Genomic DNA, 23472 nt, shown 5'->3' with positions numbered 1-23472 from the left:
GATCACACAGGATGTCATGTGTTGTCAAAACATGACATGAACTTTCAAATCAGTTATTGTCAGTCACTTAAAACCGAAATACAGTAATCCCTCACTACTTCGCGGTTCACCTATCGCGGCCTCGCTCTATCGTGGATTTTTCTTTAAACAAATATTGCGGATAGATTTTTGTCATCGCAAATTTTTTTTTTTTTTTTGAGTCTGACACACACACTCACAGCGTCATATGCAATGAAGCAAACAAGACAGGCAACAAGACAGGCAAGTGCTACACCATCAGCAACTCCCCGATGGTCACGGCTTTTTGCGGCATCACATGGAGCGCAGGGCTTTGTCTGCCCATATGACACTAATGGCCAATGGGAATATGTTGATCTGTGTCCTTGGAGCTGATTGGCTTAGCAGTTCTAACTACACTTCTCAGCCTCCCGCACTTTATTCACTCCGTCTGCGTCAACATATCAGCAACACCTCAGACTTGCACTTCATTACACGCATACTATCACGTCTCCGCTCCTCGATCGCCAAGCGGAGTGGAACTGCTTGTCACTCCCGATCAAATTATCCTGTTTGTCCGTCATAAAATTAGTCTTGTGCGGAAGCCCTCGCACTGGGCAGCGGGGGCACGACAGCCGGTCAGCACGGCAAGAGCAGAGCGGAGCCGTTGCACGTTTACACTTTAAAATGACGAGCCGGTCAGCGAGCTCGCGTCGTGCAGGCATCTCGTAACACAGCGGGCTAGACAAACGAGAATCAGGTGGCAGGCGTGCGTGTCAAAACAGACAAAATTGTGAGGACTGACGACGCGCGCCTCAGAGGCCTAGTGCGGATGGCGCGTGATGCCATAGGCCAGCAAGGCAAGAGCGGAGATGTGACACAGCCACGCACAAAGGAAAAATGCACCGCCGTGCAGAAACAGCCGTAGGAAAAAAGCACTGCCGTCCAGGATTTGTGACAGCGGCTGGTGGTGTGCTCGATTTGGTTCCCCCGTTAGGATTTGTTCCCCCTGCCACTGGACCGCGCACACCTTGCTTGGAAAGCGAAAAACCGAGGCCGTACGGCGTCGTACGGCGTCAGCACTATGTTGTTTTCAATAAAAACAAAGAACACACGTTTGCGTCAGTCAATTTTAATTTTTAGAAAGGATTATTCTCATTTGATGTCTTTAAGTTCATTTGCGTTCTGCCGTTGAAGCGGGTTGCATTCAAAGACCAGTCGTACAGACGGAACACTCATTCACTTCACCAAAAAGCAACGATATAATTACGTGAGCTCTTTGCATAAACCTCGATGCAAAGGAACTCCTCTTTTTGGGTACCATTACATGCTACAAGGAGTATATATTACAAAGGTGACTTTATACTTAATTGTGATCATCATTCATCCAGCTATTTTATTACTCTGGTATTTTCAAAGCAAATTAATATTGTTGCATTTATTACCGTTTTTTTTCCATGTATAATACGCACCCTAATTTATTTTTATTTTTTTTATTATTATTATTATTTTTTTTTTTGAAGAAAATCATGGTACAACAGTTTTTGAAGAAAATCTTGTCACGGATGGAGTGTCGAAAGGAAGAGGGTGACCAAGTGCAGCTTGGACCAGGGTTCATTGGAGGAACTCAAAACACAGACTTGGTAAACTAACATAACTCTCTAACAAAACCAACAACAGGACTGACCGACAAAGACGTGGAACAAAAAGACAGGGTGACATTACCAAAGACAGGAAGAGAAACCTGTGTTACTGTCAAATATTGTTTGTTTTTTAATCTCCATCGCGGACTGGACGTCATACGGAGGCAGTATCACTGCGCATGCGCACTACGGATCCGATGCGAATAGTCCTCTTCTCTTCTTGACTGACAATGAATGTGATAGTTTAATACATACAATCAGCAAATAACAAAATACGTATTACAGGTAATATTTTATTTCACAACACTTTGCCTTGTTCCTTTCGTCTCTGCTGTTCACTTCAAACACGCTCCATACGAACGCAATGCTCTCGTATCAGACGCTTGCTCGATCACCTGCTCGTTTGCTGTCACAATGTACCCTACACAAATCCGAAACATTTGTTGCGGCTCCGAGTCACGACGAGGGGCAAGTTTTGGTTTCCAAGGGTGTTTTTATTCCTCTTCAACTTCTCTCCCATACAGAGCCGCCTTTTTCACATGTCCGCACGTCACTTTCCTCTCTTTTCATTTTAACCTAACTGATCGCGGTGGTGCCTTTACGGGCAGTCGGAGAAATCAACGCCAACAAAAAAAATACATCCAGCCTAGTTAAGACCATACCAAAGACTATAAAAATGGGACCCATTGCCTCCCTGCTTGGCACTCAGCATTAAGGGTTGGAATTGGGGGGTTAGATCACCAAATGATTCCTGAGCGCGGCGCCGCTGCTGCTCATTGCTCCCCTCTCCCCCAGGGGATGGATCAAAATCACACGGGGATGGGTCAAATGCAGAGGACAAATTTCACCACACCCAGATGCGTGTGTGACGATCATTGGGACTTAAAAAAAAATAAATAAATAAAAAAATAATAATAATTGGGTGCGTATTATACATGGGTACAGGCTTTTTTCCCAGCATCAACATGCCATTTTTAGGGTGCGTATTATACATGGGGGCGCATTATACATGGGAAAAAACGGTAATTTGCTTTAAAATGACAGCGCATTATAATTAAATGCTGACACTATAGCAATGTCAAACGTGTTCATTTAAGAAAAAGCCACACACGTTTTGTGATAAAATCTTTCATAACGAGAATGATTTGAGTGAATTGATTTGAATGAATAATTGAGAAGAAATTTCAGTTCTGAAGGCTCCTTTTGTCCCAAGCAAAGTGACAGGTGGTGGGGAGGGGAGATAAAAATTGTAACAGGAACTCTATAAGAAATGTCAACCTGTGAGAATTTGTGCCCCCCTCCCATTTTGAGAACGGTGAGTCCTGGACATCAACTGGCTTTTTTTCTGTCTTCCTGGGAGTCTGTTCAGGTAGTGTGGCAAATTTGAACAGGTTTCCTCATTCCTAGGCCAAATTACAGGGGGGAACAGATCCTCACGGCGGCCCAGTGAGGAAATGTCCCCCCGCTCATTTTGAGAACGGTGAGTCCTGGACTCCAACTGGCTCTTTTTCTGTCTTCCTGGGGGTCTGTTCAGGTAGTGTGGCAAATTTGAACAGGTTGCCTCATTCCTAGGCCAAATTACAGGGGGGGAACAAATCCTCACAGCGGCCCCGTGAGGATATGTTCCCCCCCCTCATTTTGAGAACGGTGAGTCCTGGACTCCAACTGGCTTTTTTGTGTCTTCCTTGGGGTCTGTTCAGGTAGTGTGGCAAATTAGAACAGATTCCCTCATTCCTAGGCCAAATTACAGGGGGGGAACATATCCTCACAGAGGATATGTTTCCCCCCTCAACAGTGAGTCCTGGACTCCAACTGGCCTAGGAATGAGAGAATCTGTTCAAATTTGCCACACTACCTGAACAGACCCCCAGGAAGACAGAAAAAAAGCCAGAGTAATAAAATGGATGGATGAATGATGATCACAATTAAGTATAAAGTCTCCTTTGTAATATATACTCCTTGTAGCATGTAATGGTACCCAAAAAGAGGGTTTCCTTTGCATCGAGGTTTATGCAAAGAGCTCACGTAATTATATTGTTGTTTTTTGGTGAAGTGAATGAGTATTCCGTCTGTACGACTGGTCTTTGAATGCACCCCGCTTCAACGGCAGAACGCAAATGAATTTAAAGACATCAAATGAGAATAATCCTTTCTAAAAATTAAAATTGACTGATGCAAACGTGTGTTCTGCATGTTTTTATTGAAAACAACATAGTGCTGTAGCCGTACGACGCCGTACGGCATCGGTTTTTCGCTTTCCAAACAAGGCGTGCGCGCTCCCGCGGCAGGGGGAACAAATCCTCACGGGGGAACCAAATCGAGCAACACCGGCAATGAGCACTAAGCGCAGGGCATGCCTCTGAGCAATGTGTGGATGCCCTCGCGCTGGACTGCCGGGGTGCGTCAGCCGTTCAGGACCGCAAAAGCAGAGAGGAGTCGTGACACATTTACATTTTAAAATGTTAAAATATTTAAAAATACAATAAAGTGTTTAAAAATAAAATTATAAGTCTTGTGCGGATGCGCTCGCACTGGGCCGCGGGGGCGCGTCAATCGGCCAGCACGCAAGAGCGGAGAGGAGCCGTGACACTTTAAATTTTTTTAAAAAGTGTTTAAAATACAATATTGTATTTAAAAGTACAATAGTGTACAAAAATATAATTATAAAAGTCTTGCGCGGATGCGCTCACACTGGGCCGCGGGGGCGCGTCAGTCGGCCAGCACGCAAGAGCAGAGCTGAGCAAGACACGTTCACGCTTCAAAAAAGGTTCATAAAAGTCTTGTGTGGATATTGTAACAATATATTTACTCATTTATTTTCTTATTTATTTAAATATGAATGTTTCTGCAAGTCAGTTTGACTTTAAAAAATTTACAAAAGTGTTTAAAACTACAAAAAGTGTTTAAAAAAACAATAAAGTGTATAAAACTACAATAAAGGTTCATAAAAGTCTTGTGCGGATATTGTATATATTTACTCTTATTTTCTTTATTTTCCTTTTTATTTAAATAAAGAGTGTTTATGAAAATCAGTTTGACTTTAAAATGTTTACTAAAGTGTTTAAGAATACAAAAACATTTAAAAGTACAATATACACTGTTCAATAAAAGTTCATAAAATGGATATTGTAACAATATATTTTCTCTACATCACGGATTTTTACCTATCGAGGGTGGTCTTGGAACCAATTATCCGCGATAAACGAGGGATTACTGTATTTAAAACATCAAAATAGGCTTTGAAGTATTTGATCAAATGTTATTCATAATTTCTAACGTTATGCCTTTGAGAGGTAGACAAGTGGGAATGTTAGAGCTTCTAGAAGAGAAAGACAAAATAGGATTAAAAAAGAGAGAGAATTGAGCCTTGTACTAAATAAATTACCTTGGATCCATATAGATCACACATATTCATAGTGAGGTGGGAAGATGTTTGGACAACAACTCCGGTGGTCTCACACTGAAGCACACAATTCTCCATGGACAGACTTCCCTTTCTCACACCTGGTGACCAGACAGATAAATTATAACCATTGTAACACAAATAATAATGAAGATACGTATATAATAAGAATCATAACAGGGTGGTAATTAAAGACTCTTTTAAAGCTACGTGTGAAGCTCTGACTAAATAAAGATAAGAAATTTACTGCAATCAAGAAATATCTGTTAACAAATATGTATGATGTGGGGTAGAACAGGAAAATGGGGAGCGGGGAGACTGCCAGTGGGTGTTATTGATTTTTTTTTTGAAACATTGTTGCTTTTCCAAAAGTGGTGTATATTGCGAGTGGATTGACTATCACCAAAACAAAACAGAATGTGATGATGCAAGCAACAAACTTTAAAACAAGCATGGTGGGCTAACCAGGGCAAAACCCTGTTTTCTCTGAACAAGGGGTAAGATTAGACGATATAAAGGGGGGGTGGGGGGGGGGGGTCCAGCCAGAAGTGCCTCATGCCACCTTGGCCACTCATGTTGCATCTTTGGACATACGTGCGCGAACGACTCGCTGAAATGGGCAGAGGTGGAGGTGGTGGGGTGACGAAATGAGCCCAAAATCTAACTGTCGTAGCAGTCAGCCATTGGCCCGAGGTGAAAAGGCTGCCTGTCACCAAGCATTGCAGATCCGGCAGCCACAAAAACGTTTGCATCGGTTGGAAGGAACCAGAGACGTTTTTTTTTAAAATACTTGTTTGTTTTTCCGTATTTTCCGCACCATAAAGCGCACTTAAAAGCCTTTAAATTTCTCCAAAAACTAAGGTGTGCCTTTTAATAAGGTGCACCTTTTGTAAGGGTTGAGATTAGTTTGATCCTATGATTATGTTGGAATGGAACCTGTAATAATTAACCAAACTTGTCCTGTCTTAACAAAGTAGTAGAAGAAAGTGCTAAGATCCTTTGAACTGATTGACCAGCTGCAGAGGAAGCAATCTAAGTTGTTCTGTTTACACAACATCGTAAAACACCCCCTGCTATGATTTGACCAGAGGCCAGAGGTTCACCCCATCCTGTCCACTCTCACCCCCACTCTGTTTCTCTCAAATATGACGAACGGATTCGCCACTTGCAAGTGCTCAATGGGCATACTGTCTCCCGTGTGGTTCTTGCAAATAAGTTAGAGTGAGCACCACTCTAACACCTTTTGTGTGGACCAAATTCCAAAATCTGAAAAGTTGTTTTGTGTGGTTTCCGTATTATGCAGGCGTAATATGTAGACCCGATGAACCAATCAGAGGACATTACATTTTACGTAGATCGGTGTGGTAAACCAATCAGAGGACTGTACGTAACACGTTGAGCAGATACCTCCGCCGCCATTGATAAATAAATACTATCGTTTGTGCAAAGAAAACAGCACTCGGATCCTCTAAAATGGCATACACAAAGACAAAGTTTTGTGTGGCTTCCGCCATAGAGAGGTAATATACAGGCGTAATATGTAGACCCGATGAACCAATCAGAGGACATTACGTTTTATGTAGATCAGGGCAGTAAACCAAACAGAGGACTGTACGTAACACGTTGAGTACATACCTCTGCCGCCATTGATAAATAAATACTCTCGTTTGTGCAAAGAAAACAGCATTAGGACCTTCTAAAATGGCATAGACGAGACATGCTTACTAGGCACAATTAGAGCTTTCTGAAAATCCAGGATCATTGCAGAAGAGCAATGTGACAACGACGAGAAAGAACTTGGCATGTTTAATGGCGAACTTGCCCAATGTTTAATTTTGATACAGAAGATGAGGACTTGGACGGATTGCGTATGAATATCAATTAACAATATTGTGAGTACAAGGTTAAACAGTAGAATAGAGTACCGTATTTTTTGGACTATAAGTCATGTTTTTTTTTCATAGTTTGGGTGGGGGGGCAACTTATACTGACTTTCGTCATCCCGTGATCGAATCTTTGTCCTTCATGTAAACAACCGCCGTGCCGCTGACGTCACTTGAAATTCAAATTACAGTAATCCCTTGCTACATCGCGGTTCCACTTTTTTTTTTTTTTTTAATTTTGAAAATTTGTGAAAAAATTCACATATAAGTCGCTCCTCAGTTTAAGTCACCCCCCCACCCAAACTATGAAAAAAACGCGACTTATAGTCCAAAAATGTATGTATGTATATATATATATATATAGTTTACATTAACATTCAAACCTATAAATTCTGTACATATGTACGTAGTTATGTATGCATGTATATATATATATGCATACATAACTACGTACTATATATGTATGTATACGTGTGTGTTAGGGGTGTAAATCGCGGGTTTTGTCACGATACGATATCATATCGATACAAAGAACCACGATACGATATTTGCCGATATCTTAAAGCCTGCTGTGATTCATTCACGATACATCACGATATAGTGCTGCACGATCGATATTTTTATTTTTTAAATAAAAAATATAGAACAATATCCTGATTTATAACAATTCATACGCAAAATCAACAAGGTACTGCAAACTCTTTATTTAGGAAATTACAAGAGTATTGTAGTATACAAAGTGCTTATTTTAACACTGAACTTTATCAAATTCCTATATTTTTTCTCATATAAGTAAAGAAAAATGAATATTCTTTCTTTTTTGTAATACCATTAACTTTAAAGTGCATTACTGAACTATTTATTTACAATAATTTTAATTGTCCGTTGAGCCATCTTTTCTTTGGAATCCAAAGTGCTTCCAAACGAATGACTTGAAGCCCAAAGGGGAGTGAATTTCCTCGTCTTCTTGGACACTAGCCATAGCACCAGCCCAGGAGCCGCGTAGTTGTCGGCTCCCCTTTCACGTGCCTGCTCTGCTCACAACACAACACGCCGCGTACTGCTCCCGGAAAGAGGAAGCAAGCGACAATGAACTGGATTTCAAAATAAAGTCGCATCTAATGTCCGAGGTCAAACACGGCGATATAAATCGATGTTTACGTTTAGCATCGATGCCAATAAATCGTAGAGCATTATATCGATTAATCGATGTGTATCGATGAATCGTTACACCCCTAGTGTGTGTGTATATAGTATATATATATAGTTTACATTAACATTCAAACCTATAAATTCTGTACATATGTACGTAGTTATGTATGCATATATGTATGCATACATAACTACGTACTATATATGTATGTATACATGTGTGTGTGTGTATATATATCTATATATATGTATATATACATATATATAGATATATAGATATATAGTTTACATTAACGTTCAAACCTATAAATTCTGTTAGCGCAGTTAAACATGGCACAGAGTACACTTGCTGTTCTGTACCTTAAGGTCTAAAGAATGTTAATTGGGTTCTGTTAACAGACAAGTACATAAAACATGATTATACACGAGCAAAACTGGTAAAGCAGGACAATGTGTATGGCACCTCAATAATAATACTCAGGGGTTATCCTGGATAATAAAAAAGGGTTTGGGGTGCTTTCTTTAAAAACTTAATACTCACATAAAATACCCTCAATTGCATCATGCTGAATGAATTTAATGTTGGACATTCTGATTTCAGCTCCTGTAGACACAATAAATGAGTCTCCAGTATACTTCTTCTCAAACACCACCTCATCAGGGGGTCCATATCCTGGAGAGACAAGAATTACTAGGTTGATTCAACAGTGAAGGTGTTTGCCCATTGTAAGATCAACCTACGTATAGTGCATCCGGAAAGTGCTAAATGCATAGGTATTTTGTTTTGTAACATGCCTTGCGCCTACGGTGAAGAATAATCATTTACATCTACAGCTTCATGTCCTGATCATTGTGTTTTCTATTTTTCTACATAGTGTTTACTGACTGCTCAGTAGTAATTTTAATTTTGATTGACTCGGGGCACGATTGGACAACATAAACAAGTTTTGTGCACAGATTGAACTGTTTTGAGGTGAGATTTAAGATTTGGGCACAGATTCAAATATAAGAATCTGGATATTTGTAAATCTAGCTCAAAATTTTTTTTGTGTGTTCACAGGTAAGAGAAAAGGAGAGCAGGTCCCAAAAGAAAAAATATTCTTTTCCATTTTTATATACCGTATTTTCCGCACGATAGGCCGCATTTAAGAGCTTATAATTTACTCAAAAAACCACAGTGCGCCTTATAATGCAGAGCGCCTTATATATGGATCAATTGATGAATTTGTTGATCCATACTGGTTGTACACAGCGCTCTGCCAAAATGTTTCAGTACGTTTCAGTACGATTAGTAAATTACAAGGTTGCATCGCTTTCAGCATTACGGCAACCATGGTCTGGGGCGTCACAGAACTAAACTGGTCGATCACATGACATTTAAAAAAAAAACAAAAAAAACATTTTTTCTATAGGCACGAATCCATCCCATAGCTTGATTGACATTCGGGTAAGCCTGTCAAGAGGCAATCACAGTGAACCGCACATGCGCAATAGACTGTGACCACACCCCCTCACCGCAGCAAGTTTGGCTGCGCATACCAAAAAACAGCGCCAAAGCTAACAAGCTAATCAACGCATTACGCATCAACGCACACTCGCTTTTTGCTTTTAAACTGAAGGAAGTTTATGACCATCAAAAATGAGTGGGGTTGCTGGACCAAGTAGGAAGCCACACCGTATCACTTTCATATGGAATGGGAGTTGGACTTTTTTTTTACCTCATTGACTGGGTGGACATTCCCTTTAGCACAGCTCCATCTAGTGCAGTCCTTCTCAAATAGTGGGGCGCGCCCCTCTGGGGGGCACGGTGTGATACCAAGGGGGGCGCGTGTGACACCAGGGAACATGCTTTTCTTTTGGCTGTACTAGATTAAAGGGTAATTAGACATCCACAGCACTAGGTGGGAGTGGCGGTATCACTATAAGAGACTAAGAGTGTGCACAAAGAGTATTCGCTCTACAGTGTAGAGCGCACGGAACATACGCACACACATCACAGAGCAGGCGATAAAAAGTGCAGTGGGACACCATGGAAAAATATTTAACAGGGTTGAAAAGAACAGCGGAGCGAGATGGAGATAAGAGAATTGAGAGTCACACGAAAGCTAAGCGCTCGACTTCAGTGTGACTACAATGGGAGACGAGGAAATACCGGTGTGTTTACTGTGCCTTAAAATGTTGGCAGCGGACAGTATGAACCCAAATAAATTAAGGCGGCACTTATAAAGTCATTGCACCCCAATCACGCTGATAAGATGCTTGAGGTTTTTCAGCGAAAACGGGCTGAATATTGCCAACAATCATCCCACTTTGTGAATGCTACTTCAGTCAATCAGCAAGCACTGTAAGCATCATATAAAGCAGCGTACCAAATTGCTCAGTGCAAGAAAAAAAAAAACACCATTGCAGAAGAGCTGATACTACCTGCAGCCGTGGATATGGTCTCCGTCATGCTGCCTCATTTTGAGCACAAATTGTTTTATTCATTTTTGTTTTGTAGGTTAAAATGTTTTATATATTGCGCTCCTGAGTTAATGTTGCTGATTACTTTGAATTTAATATTATTTATTGCTGTTATTTAATTTAATATTATGTATGTTTATTATTATTTTATTGTATTTTTTCAGCATAAAATGGCAGTTGGTCAGGAATGTTTATAGTTTGAATAATTATAATTTATTTTTTATTTCAGGCAAAGTGATGCACTTTGAATCTGTTCTGTTACAGACTAAAAAACAATGTTATTAATAAAGTTATTCTTTATTGTAAGTTGATCTATCTTTTTTATTTATTTTTTGTTTTCTTTAATGTTAATAACTAGCTCAGTGAGTGGCCTAGTGGTAGAGTGTCTGCCCTGAGACTGGAAGGTTGTGGGTTCAAACCCCGGCCGGGTCATACCAAAGACTATAAGAATGGGACCCATTGCCTCCCTGCTTGGCACTCAGCATTAAGGGTTGGAATTGGGGGTTTAGATCACCAAATGATTCCCGAGCGCGGCACCGCTGCTGCTCACTGCTCCCCTCTCCCCCAGGGGATGGATCAAAATCACATGGGGATGGGTTAAATGCAGAGGACAAATTTCACCACACCCAGATGTGTGTGTGACGATCATTGGGACTTTAACTTTAACATGGGGGTGTGCGAAATGTTTTCTTCTCCCTAGGGTGGGCATCACAGAAAATGATTGAGAAGCACTGATCTAGTGGATGCATAACACAACCCTAGTCAACCCCAGTTTGTTGCAGTAGTTTCAATTCTATTCGTCACAGGTCCTACTCAAACATATAATTTATATAATAAATGAAGATTTGTGAGAAATTTTCCGGATGCACTGTGCTCTTCGAACCCTAATCTGAATATTGCATAATGTATACCCTCTATAGTGATGGAGTCTGGAAGCAGGATGCAGCTGGTAACACTGTATACTCCTGGGAGAACAAAGACCATGTCATCTTGATGGCACGAATCCACCGCAGAAACTGGGTCTCTATGGAACTACATACACACAAACACACGCACATATGACTACAGAAGCACTCTAATGGCAAACTCTTGCCAAGGTGTGGTTTGTATATCAACATTATTATGCCCTGAAGGGACGGCTCACTCTACTTACATAATTAACATTACAATGTTTGTCTGGATTATCGGTTCAGATGGTAGGCGACTCCAAATTGTCCTTGGTGTGATTGTGAATAGTTATAGTATTTCTATACGTGTCCTGCGATTGGCTGGGGACCAGTTCAGGGTGTATTTTGCCAAACGCCCTAACATGACTGGGATAGGCTCCAACACAGACGTGAACCTTGTGAGGATTAAGCGGTTCACAATGTGAATAATGTCATGGCTGAGAGCCCAGACTAACTGCGACACTCATTTCAGCATGTTTGTGTGTGCCATTGCAACAGAATGCATTACAGTAATTTTTCTGCAATATGAAATTTTTCTGCGTCATGTTCATATAGTCTGTGGTGGTGGTTATCATTTGTACCTTTAAAAGAAACAATCTCACTCATGACACCTATTTTTGTGCTTTGATTTACTTATTGTAGGGACGACTTATGAGGCTGCTTGCAAAGAACAAAGCACTGCTTCAAATGGATGCTAAGTAGTTGGGAAGTGTATTGTATAATGCAGCAAATCTGAATATTGATATACTGTGTATCAGGGCTGTGGACTCGGTTCGGACTCGGGGAATCGGACTCGGTCGGACTTGGTCATTTTTGCCGGACTCGGACTCGGTGCTGATTTTGACCGAGTCCGACAATAAAAAAAAGAGGCAAGACGCAGCCAGAGAGTGTCAGGTTACAGTCAGCGCGGCAGGAGTTGGAAGAAGCAGTAAAAACTCCACCAAACTCGTCGTAATGACCCGTGATATATGTTATATCCTTACTATTTTCCAGGTTCTTAGATAGCAAGAATAGGTCGGACAACGACGTGAATGATAACTGCTTTATTCCTTACTCACAGTGCGTTCACAGGGCGTACCAGAACAACACAGAATGCCCATCCCACTTCCGGGGTTTTTCTACTACGGAATTTGAGTTAGCCCAAAATACACAACATCTCTTCCCCTCTTACAATGAACGTGCTATATGCATGAACAACATAGTCTTATGCACCTATAACTTGACATCTTCAAGATCTATCAATAACTACCATTAAACAATTATCATATATGGTCCAGACAATTATGACAATAATATTCCCATGAAACCTTAACTTTGGGTGAGGGTGGACTACCTCGAATTATACCGAATTATAGCGAAAAACCGATGTCGTACGGCGTCGTACGGCGTCAACACTATGTTGTTTTCAATAAAAACATGAAGAACTCACGTTTGCGTCAGTCAATTTTAATTTTTATAAAGGATTATTCTCATTTGATGTCTTTAAATTCATCCGCGTTCTGCCATTGAAGCGGGGTGCATTCAAAGACCAGTCGTACAGACGGAAACGTTTTGTGATCAAATCTTTCATAACGAGAATGATTTGAGTGAATTGATTTGAATGAATAATTGAGAAGAAATTTCAGTTCTGAAGGCTCCTTTTGTCCCAAGCAAAGTGACAGATGGTGGGGAGGGGGGATAAAAATTGTAAAATCAATTCACTCAAATCATTCTCGTTATGAAAGATTTGATCACAAAACGTGTGTGGCTTTTTCTTAAATGAACACGTTTGACATTGCTATCGTGTCAGCTTTTAATTATATTGCGCTGTCATGTTAAAGCAAATTAATAAATGCAACAATATTAATTTGCTTTGAAAATACCTGAGTAATAAAATAAAATGGATGGATGGATGAATGATGATCACAATTAAGTATAAAGTCTCCTTTGTAATATATACTCCTTGTAGCCTGTACCCAAAAAGAGGAGTTTCTTTGCATCGAGGTTTATGCAAAGAGCTCACGTAATTATATTGTTGCGTTTTGGTGAAGTGAATGAGTGTTCCGTCTGTACGACTGGTCTTTGAATGCACCCCGCTTCAATGGCAGAACGCGGATGAATTTAAAGACATCAAATGAGAATAATCCTTTATAAAAATTAAAATTGACTGACGCAAACGTGAGTTCTTCATGTTTTTATTGAAAACAACATAGTGCTGACGCCGTACGACATGGGTTTTTCGCTTTCCAAATAAGGGGTCGTCACTAATTATTTGTGTTTAGATAAATGTCTGAGCTATAATGGTGTAATTAATGATTAAAACTTGAAAGTATCTGTTTATTGTATTCGTTTATATGTTTAATAAAGACAAAGCCATCACAAAACTGTTGTAATTATTTAGATTTTGATCTAAATTAGCCTTGAATAAAGACTAAGCAGTCACATGAATTAACAGAAAAAATGGACAGCCGGACTCGGACTCATGGTCAAGAGGCCGGACTCGGACTCGGTGCAAAAATCCGACCGAGTCCACAGCCCTACGTGTGTATATATCAAAGTCAAAGTCTGCTTTATATATAATATATATATATATATATATATATATATATATATATATATACACATATATATAATATATATATATATATAATATATATATATATATATATATTATATATACCGTAATTTTCGGACTATAAGTCGCGGTTTTTTTCATAGTTTGGGTGGGGGGGCGACTTATACTCAGGAGCGACTTATATGTGTTTTTTTTTTTCAAAAAATTTCAAAAAAAAAATTTCAAAAAAAAAAAAATGAAACCGCGATAAACGAACCGCAATGTAGCAAGGGATTACTGTAATTTGAATTTCAAGTGACGACAGCAGCGCGAAACCATCTGCGTCACTCCAATTCATTAAATCCATCAATCGTCCTTTGTCAACAATGCGTGCGCGCCGCTGACGGCTTTTGCACTTAAAAATATTCCACAGGCCCATGTAACGATATATAAATTATATATCAAATAACTATTATATAAGCAATAATGTTATCAAACCATCTGTGCACTCTAAATCATTAAATCCATCGATCAAATTCCTCGTCCTTTGTCAACATCGCCGCGCGTGCGCCCTGACGCCAGCCTCGTCGTTATTCCACAGATTTACTATATAACTATATTGTAGCGTTAACAAAGTTCAAGGAAAGACGTGGGTTTGGTAAACGGCTCTTTATTTAACAAAACAAACTTACAGGCGTGTGGCGGCGTGGACGTCCAGCCACGAAAGGGGACGAGAGCTCCATACGATAGGACCGGGCGTGCGTAGAAGCCATGACCGAGATCCATGCACCGTCCTCGGACAGCCACCCGGCTGAGCGCCGGCCCTCGACTTCCATCCACGGAGCTGAAAGGCAGCTCGGTAGAGTAGGACCGGGCGTGCGTAAAAGCATTGTCCGAGCACCATCCACCGTCCCTGGACAGCCACCCGGCCGAGCGCCGGCGCCCGACTTCAATCCACGAAAGTGAAAGAAAGCTGGACGAGTGACGCGCGACGTCGCGCTGCTGACGTCAGCAGCGCGACGCGACGTCGCGGTCGCGCGTCAGCAGCGCGACGGTTGTTTACATAAAGGACAAAGATCGACTCGTCCAGCTTTCTTTCACTTTCGTGGATTGAAGTCGGGCGCCGGCGCTCGGCCGGGTGGCTGTCCAGGGACGGTGGATGGTGCTCGGACAATGCTTTTACGCACGCCCGGTCCTACTCTACCGAGCTGCCTTTCAGCTCCGTGGATGGAAGTCGAGGGCCGGCGCTCAGCCGGGTGGCTGTCCGAGGACGGTGCATGGATCTCGGTCATGGCTTCTACGCACGCCCGGTCCTATCGTATGGAGCTCTCGTCCCCTTTCGTGGCTGGACGTCCACGCCGCCACACGCCTGTAAGTTTGTTTTGTTAAATAAAGAGCCGTTTACCAAACCCACGTCTTTCCTTGAACTTTGTTAACGCTACAATATATATTATCTATATATAGTAGATCTGTGGAATAACGACGAGGCTGACGTCAGGGCGCACGCGCGGCGATGTTGACAAAGGACGAGGAATTTGATCGATGGATTTAATGATTTAGAGTGCACAGATGGTTTGATAACATTATTGCTTATATAATAGTTATTTGATATATAATTTATATATCGTTATATGGGCCTGTGGAATATTTTTAAGTGCAAGAGCCGTCAGCGGCGCGCACGCATTGTTGACAAAGGACGATTGATGGATTTAATGAATTGGAGTGACGCAGATGGTTTTATTAACGTGTTATTTATGCAATAGTTTTTTGAATAACTCTGAATTTTACGTCAGGGCCGTTCTCAGCTCTTAGTTTGTGTTTATGTCACGTTAGCATAGCTATCGTTTAGCCTGTTGTTGCTCGTTCATGACTGTTCTTGGTGTTGGATTTTGTCGAATAAATTGCCCCCCAAAATGCGACTTATACTCCGGAGCGACTTATATATGTTTTTTTTCACTTTTTTGGGCATTTTATGGCTGGTGCGACTTATACTCCGGTGCGACTTATAGTCCGAAAATTACGGTATATACGCGCGCGCACGCACACGCGCACACACGCACACACACGCACACACAGTAATGTGCCTTAAAACAGAGGTCCCCAAACCCCGGGCCTCGGACTGGCATTGGTCCATGGATCATTTGGTACCGGGCTGCACAAGAAAGAATAAATAACTTGCATTATTTCCGTTTTATTTACCTGAGCCTGAACGATCTTTTATTTTGAGAAATGGACCGGATTCTCTCCTTCACCTCAGTGGCGTGACCATAACATTACTTATGTTATCTTTGATGGCACCGCTCCAGTGGCAGCCTGTTACAGCAGCTCTGTCCTTTCTTCCCTTCTTTTTGTGTTTTGATTGTGTTACGTATAGTGAGTTTTTTGTTGTTTTTCACATTCTCACATCATTGAATTAGGCTAGTGCACGGCTATGGATGTTCACGTTGTAACATTCATAGTAGGGATGCACCGAAAATTCGGCCACCGAAAATTTTCGGGCGAAAATGACCCAAAAGTGCATTTTCGGTTTTTGGCCGAAAGACCTAAATCACCGAAACAACACGGCCGAAACTTGTGATGACGTGAGCAAACAGCGCAGCCAGCACGCGGGAAAACGGGATAAGAGCCAGCATGTCTGCGGTGTGGACTGATTTCACTATCTCAGAGAAAGACCCACGGATAGCGATTTGTAAACATGCAATGCTGAAATTTCAAGAGGGGGTGCATCTGCAAAAAGTTTCTCCACGTCGGGTTTAATTCATCACCTGAAATCCAAACATCCCGATCGCCATTCTGAATATGAGAAGAAGGCGACACAGAAAAGGAAACTGACACCGAGCACGCCCACTCCGTCTGTGGCGGACGTTTTTGAAAAGGCAAGAAAGTTTGTGCATCCACAATTCTTGGTGGATTTGTTGTTGATAAAGGCTATGGTAACCATTGTTTTGATACACTTTTATGTTGTACACACAGAACAAAATTTAAAAGGCACTTGACTTATGCACTTTGTGTTTTTATAAGAGAACATACTTAATTTTAGTCTTTCAGCAGGCCAGTCAGTTATAAGCCTGTAAATTATTATTTAATGTACACATGAGTGGGGTCAAGTTAAACATTTTATTTTTATTTTATTTTTGAATTTTAATTTATATTGTGCATTGTTGTAATGTCAGTGCTAAATAAATATTTTCATACTTTTGTAACTGGTTTATTGCAATGCCTTGATTTTAGTGAGGTTAGTACAGATGTAGCCATAAATGCTGTGGTTCTAATAACTGACATAATCATTTCTTTTGGTGTTTCGGTTTTCGGCCTTGGTTTCCTCATTTTTGGTTTTCGGTTTCGGCCAAGAATTTTTATTTCGGTGCATCCCTAATTCATAGTTTGTTCCCTACTGATTTTGGAACTTTTTGGTGTGGCGTCGGGTGAGCCATCCATACTCGGCTCCGTTGTCTACACCCGCGATCAGCTGTTAGCCTGGCGCTACACACCCCTTCCCTGCGGGTTGCGGCCGGAGATCCCCAAGGAGATACAGCCGCGGAGAAGAGGATGCAGAGCCGGAGTTAAGTGCAGGCAGCGGAAGAGACGGTATAAACCGTGCTTGCCGTCGGTCATCATGGGAAACGTGAGATCTCTTCAAAGCAAAATGGAAGAGCTAACGGCGCTAACCAGGACGCAGAGGGAATATCGCAAATGCAGTCTCATGTGCTTCACGGAGACACGGCTGATCAATCTCTCGCCCGACTCACACCTCTCCCTGGACGGTTTTCAAGTGGTGCGGGCTGACAGGAGTGCTACGGAGTGCGGTAAGAGGAGAGGTGGAGGACTCACTGTGTTTGTGAACGATAGATGGTGCCATCCTGGACACGTCAGCGTTAAGGAGCGTCTCTGCTCCAGTGACTTGGAGCTGTTGGTGGTTAGCATGCGACCGTACTATCTCCCGAGGGAGTTCTCACATGTTATTGCTATAACTGTGTACATCCCTCCCTCGGCTGTCGCTGCTACCGCTACAAACCGGATCCACGCTATTGTTTCTAGGCTTCAAACCCAGCACCCCCAATCTCTCCTCCTCATCTCCGGGGACTTCAATCATGCTTCCCTGGCCTCTTCCCTCCCTGCCTTTACGCAATATGTTGACTGCCCCACCAGAAACGATGGAACTTTGGACCTGTTGTATGCGAATGTCAAGGATGCATACACCTCTTTCCCCCTCCCCCCACTTGGTCGCTCGGATCACAACCTTGTCCATCTGGTCGCAGACTACACCCCGGTGGTTAAACGGCGTCCACCTGAGAGGAGGTCTGTGATGTTGTGGCCTGAGGAATCCACTGCCAGGCTCAGAGACTGCTTTGAGAGTACAGACTGGGAAGCTCTCTGTAGCCCCCATGGAAGTGACATTGACAGCGTGACCCCCTACGTTATGGACTACATACATTTCTGTGTGGAGACCACTGTGCCCTCCAAGTTGGTCCGGTGTTTTCCCAATAACAAACCCTGGGTGTCGTCCGAGATAAAGGCTCTGCTTAATGGGAAGAAGAGAGCCTTTGGTTCGGGGGATGTGGTGGAGATCCGTAGAATCCAGAAGGACCTCCGGCTGAAGATCAGGTAGGGGAAGGAGAACTACGGGAGGAGGCTGGAGAAGCAGATGGGGCTTAACAACGCCAGGGACGTCTGGAGGGGTCTGCAGTCCATCTCGGGCCATGGTAAAGGGGCTGATCGGAAACCAGCTGATGGGGACAAGGACTGGGCGGATGAACTCAATCTGTTCTTCAACAGATTTGATTCCGCCTCCCCCCTGCCCCTTCACCTCGCTCTGCACCCCATTCTGCCACCTTCGACACTCCAGCCTCCCCACCAGCTCACCAACCCCCTCTCACCCCCCCGGGGTCACTCTTCTGTCTCCACTCCATCACCCCGGTCTTCCAACGTCCCCCTCTCCTTTACAGATCTTCAGGTGAGGAGTCACCTCAGAAAGATCAAGGCAGGGAAGGCCCCGGGCCCAGACGGCATCTGGCCGAGACTGCTCAAGGACTGTGCGGACCAGCTGAGTGGTGTGGTCAGGTACCTGTTCAACCTGAGCCTGAACAAGGTCCCAGGACTGTGGAAGACCTCCTGCGTGGTCCCAGTACCGAAGGTGCCGCGCCCCAAGGAGCCTAACCATTTCAGGCCTATTGCCTTGACTTCTCACCTGATGAAGACTATGGAGAGGATCATCCTGGGTCACCTGCATTCACTAGTGGGAGCGCAGCTGGACCCCCTGCAGTTTGCTTACCGGCCTGGTGTTGCGTTGGACAATGCAGTGATTCATTTACTGCACAGAACACTGCTTCACCTGGAGGACAACAGGAGCACTGGGAGTATCATGTTCTTCGATTTCTCCAGCGCTTTTAACACCATCCAGCCGTCACTGCTTAGGGTGAAGATGGAGAAGGCGGGTGTGGACCAGCGCCTGGCTGCATGGACATCGGACTTCCTCACCGACCGGCCGCAGTATGTGAGGTTACATCTCTGTGTGTCCGACGTGGTGCGCTGCAGCACAGGTGTCCCCCAGGGTACGGTGCTCTCTTCTTTCCTTTTCACCCTGTTCACTTCAGACTTTACCCACGACACTGCTCACTGCCACATCCAGAAGTTCTCCGACGACACGGCCATTGTTGGATATGTCTCGGAGGGGAACGATCTGGAATATAGGACGGTCATCAAGGACTTTGTCAGCTGGTGTGAGCTCAACCAGCTTCAGCTGAACACCAGCAAGACGAAGGAGTTGATTGTGAGCTTCGGGAGGACAGCACCCATCTTCACTCCGGTGAACATCCAGGGATCGGACATTGAGGTAGTGGAGAACTATAAATTCCTGGGTGTTCGCCTTCACAACAAACTGGACTGGACTGATCACACCCACGCCCTGTACAAAAAGGGCCAGAGTCGCCTCCACCTGCTGAGGAGACTGAGGTCCTTCGGTGTGTGCAGGGCTCTCCTCCGGACCTTCTATGACTCTGTGGTGGCCTCAGCCATCCTCTACGCTGTGGTCTGCTGGGATGGGGGCAGTACTGATCGGGACAGGGGGAGACTGAATAAGATGGTCAGAAGAGCGAGCTCTGTCCTGGGCTGTCCCCTGGACTCCAATGAGGTTGTGGGTGAGAGGAGGACGTTGATTAAGCTTAAATCCATCATGGACAACACCTCTCACCCCCTCCATGAGATTGTGCGGTCCCTGAGCAGCTCCTTTAGCGGCAGACTTTTGCACCCTCGGTGTAGGAAAGAACGGTTCCGCAGGTCCTTCATTCCCTCTGCTGTCAGACTTTACAACATGCATGCCACCTGATAAAATGAATGTGTTGCTGTGCAATAACATCCTGCTCTCCACACCTTTTTTGAATTTGTCTACACTGTTTGTACTTTGTGTCCTCTCTGCATCCATTGCAGCCTGGTCATCCTGGAAGAGGGACCCTCCCATCTGTGGTCTCTTCTCAAGGTTTCTCATTTCCCCTAGTTGGAGTTTTGAGTTTTTCCTTGCCCTCCTGGGAATTTAAGATCAGGGGATGTTTGAGAATATTTGTCATTTTTCACATGTCCTGAGTGTTGTTAGTCACCTATGTTGAACAGAGGCTGTGATGTACCGAAGTCAAATTCCTTGTTTGGCACGCTCAAACATGGCGAATAAAAACTCTTGAAAAACTCTTGAAGAATGTTTGCCGTTTGATGTGATTTCGCCTCATTAGATAAACATCTTTCATAAATCTGACCTGCAGGCGCTGAAGTGATGGAAACTGTTATTCATATTAACAGTGTCGTATTTAATGAGAATCAATGATAGTAGTTTTTTGGTGTAATATTTTTTTTAATGCTGCTAATAAATTTCATTTGTTTTCAAAAAGCTTTTTTGAACATCCATGCTTTACTACCTACTAAAGCCCAAAACCTTTTATGCAATGACCTTTACATGTCGTTTATATTACTTCACACAAACACTACATCCATCTGCTCTTGGTTCAGCCCCCCAGTCAAAATTTAGAACCCAATTCGGCCCGCACGTCAAAATGTTTGCCCAACCCTGGCCTAAAGACACCATCATGCATTGGCATAGTTTTGAGGATTAGTCAACTCGAACATTAAAATAATACTGTGATTGCAATGTGGATACCTGAACCTCAGTGCCCACAGAGGAAAAGTGTTGTAGAAGCCTGTCATTTAGGAGGGACTGGAGCTGATTTGTGGTGCAGGAGGATGTGACCACATGTGCAACCTTGATTCCTGACTCTCTCAGCCCACGACTTTGTATGAATTGATGTCGAGGATTACCTTTGTAGCCCAGCACATATCTGGAGTTTAAAGAGTTTGTGGGTTAAAAGTGGATATAGCGGCTAATTGGTAAACATAAAGAGAACCATTTCACTTACCGTAACAGTGGGTTCTCAATGAAGTACAACTTCCGTTTGAATATTTCCAGCTGTTCGCAGAGCTTCAGGCCCTCCACCATGGATACATTATCTAGTTCTGAGTCAGAGTCACTGCTCAGATGGCTGCGTAGCATTGAAAACTGCTGAAAGCACTGGGTACACTTTTCTAATATGAGCTTGTATTCTTTCACAAGACCTGCTGGGACTCTTTCCTCTAATATGTCATAGTGCCTGCGGTAAGAGACACATTGAATATAATTATGACTTTTAATACATATTGTATCAATAACATGACACAGTGTACTTACAGTCTAAGCCGAGGCTCGACACAACGGACAAAGTAGTCAAAGTCATCATCCTCATCTTCTTCATCCCACAGTCTCCACACACGCTTATAGAAGAATCTAAAAATACAGAGGCTAGTATGTAAAAGCAACACACAACACCACATCACATCACATCACAACAGATGATAAAATCCCTGAAACCATTGAAATTGTATCCAGAGAAAATGTTAAAGTGGTGGACTATTTACTCATGAAATTGTTCACAAACAGGTAAATCCCATCCTTGCGTGTGAGCAAGTGAGCCTTTTCAGGATGCTCCTTTTATATGCAATCATGACACTAATCTGTTTCATATTAACCTGTTCACATGTGGAAAATTCCAAACCAGTGTTTTTTGAGCATTCCTAAACTTCTAAATTTCTAAAGTCTAGCCAGAATGCTTCACACAAAACGTCTTGATTGTCTTGAATGTGCCCCAATTCTAGTCATTTTCAAGTCCCATTTAAAAACGTTGTCGTTTTCTTGTTTTTTTGTTGTTGTTTCTCCTGCAGTGTTGTTTTCATTGCCGTTTCCTTTGTTTTATTTGTGCGTTAATCATTGTTTTATCTTTTGGTATTCTATTCTGATTTAAATGCTTATTGTTTTACATGCTGCTTACAGTTATTTGTTTTCTGTGAAGCCCTTTGAATCGTCTCATTGACTAAGTTTACATGTACCGTAATTTTCAGACTATAAGTCGCGTTTTTTTTCATAGTTTGGGTGGGGGGGCGACTTATACTCAGGAGCGACTTGTGTTTTTTTTTCAAAATTTTTCAAAAAAAAAAAAAAAAATGAAACCGCGATAAACGAACCGCAATGTAGCAAGGGATTACTGTAATTTGAATTTCAAGTGACGTCAGCAGCGCGACGTCGCGGTCAGCAGCGCGACGTCGTCAGCAGCGCGACGCGGCGTTGTTTACATGAAGGACAAAGATTGACTCGACGGAGCTCTCTTTCACTTCCGTGGATTGAAGTCGGGGGCCGGCGCTCGGTGGCTGTCCAGGGACGGTGGATGGGGCTCGGACAATGCTTTTACGCACGCCCGGTCCTACTCTACCGAGCTGTCTTTCACCTCCGTGGATGGAAGTCGAGGGCCGGCGCTCGGCCAGGTGGCTGTCCGGGGACGGTGGATGGGGCTCGGTCATGGCTTTTACGCACGCCCGGTCCTATTCTATGGAGCTCTCTTCCATTTCCGTGGCTGGAAGTCCACGCCGCCACACGCCTGGAAGTTTGTTTTGTTAAATAAAGAGCCGTTTACCAAACCCACGTCTTTCCTTGAACTTTGTTAACGCTACAATATAGTTATATAGTAGATCTGTGGAATAACGACGAGGCTGACGTCAGGGCGCACGCACGCGCGGCGTTGTTGACAAAGAACGAGGAATTTGATCGATGGATTTAATGATTTAGAGTGCACAGATGGTTTGATAACATTATTGCTTATATAATACCGTTTTTTTCCGTGTATAATGCGCCCCCATGTATAATACGCACCCTAAAAATGGCATGTTGATGCTGGAAAAAAGCCTGTACCCATGTATAATACGCACCCAATTTTTTTTTTTTTTTTTTTTAAAGTCCCAATGATCGTCACACACGCAGGGAGGCAATGGGTCCCATTTTTATAGTCTTTGGTATGGTCTTAACTAGGCTGGATGTATTTTTTTTTGTTGGCGTTGATTTCTCCGACTGCCCGTAAAGGCACCACCGCGATCAGATGAAAAG

At 42.9% G+C, this 23472-nt stretch overlaps 1 protein-coding gene and 1 long non-coding RNA gene across 4 annotated transcripts in view; one reads left to right on the top strand and one right to left on the bottom strand.

Annotated features, from left to right (window-relative positions):
- shcbp1 (SHC SH2-domain binding protein 1) overlaps positions 1-23472 on the bottom strand; it is a 56797-nt gene that overhangs the window by 13210 nt on the left and 20115 nt on the right. For all 3 annotated transcript variants that reach the window (XM_037246674.1, XM_037246673.1, XM_037246672.1), the window contains exons 5-10: positions 21730-21825; positions 21422-21652; positions 21166-21343; positions 11453-11573; positions 8620-8751; positions 5026-5144 (exon numbers count right to left, since the gene is read on the bottom strand). In XM_037246674.1, the coding sequence (XP_037102569.1) occupies positions 5026-5144; positions 8620-8751; positions 11453-11573; positions 21166-21343; positions 21422-21652; positions 21730-21825 (877 nt within the window). The remainder of the gene's footprint in view (positions 1-5025; positions 5145-8619; positions 8752-11452; positions 11574-21165; positions 21344-21421; positions 21653-21729; positions 21826-23472) is intronic.
- On the top strand, positions 6302-6635 carry LOC119120108. Its single transcript, XR_005097457.1, has 2 exons — positions 6302-6335; positions 6564-6635. It is a non-coding gene; the product is annotated as an uncharacterized LOC119120108 (long non-coding RNA).

The sequence above is a fragment of the Syngnathus acus genome, chromosome 3, assembly GCF_901709675.1.
Source record: "Syngnathus acus chromosome 3, fSynAcu1.2, whole genome shotgun sequence".
Lineage (NCBI taxonomy): Eukaryota > Metazoa > Chordata > Actinopteri > Syngnathiformes > Syngnathidae > Syngnathus > Syngnathus acus.
This window is presented reverse-complemented; position numbering and strand designations above follow the sequence as displayed.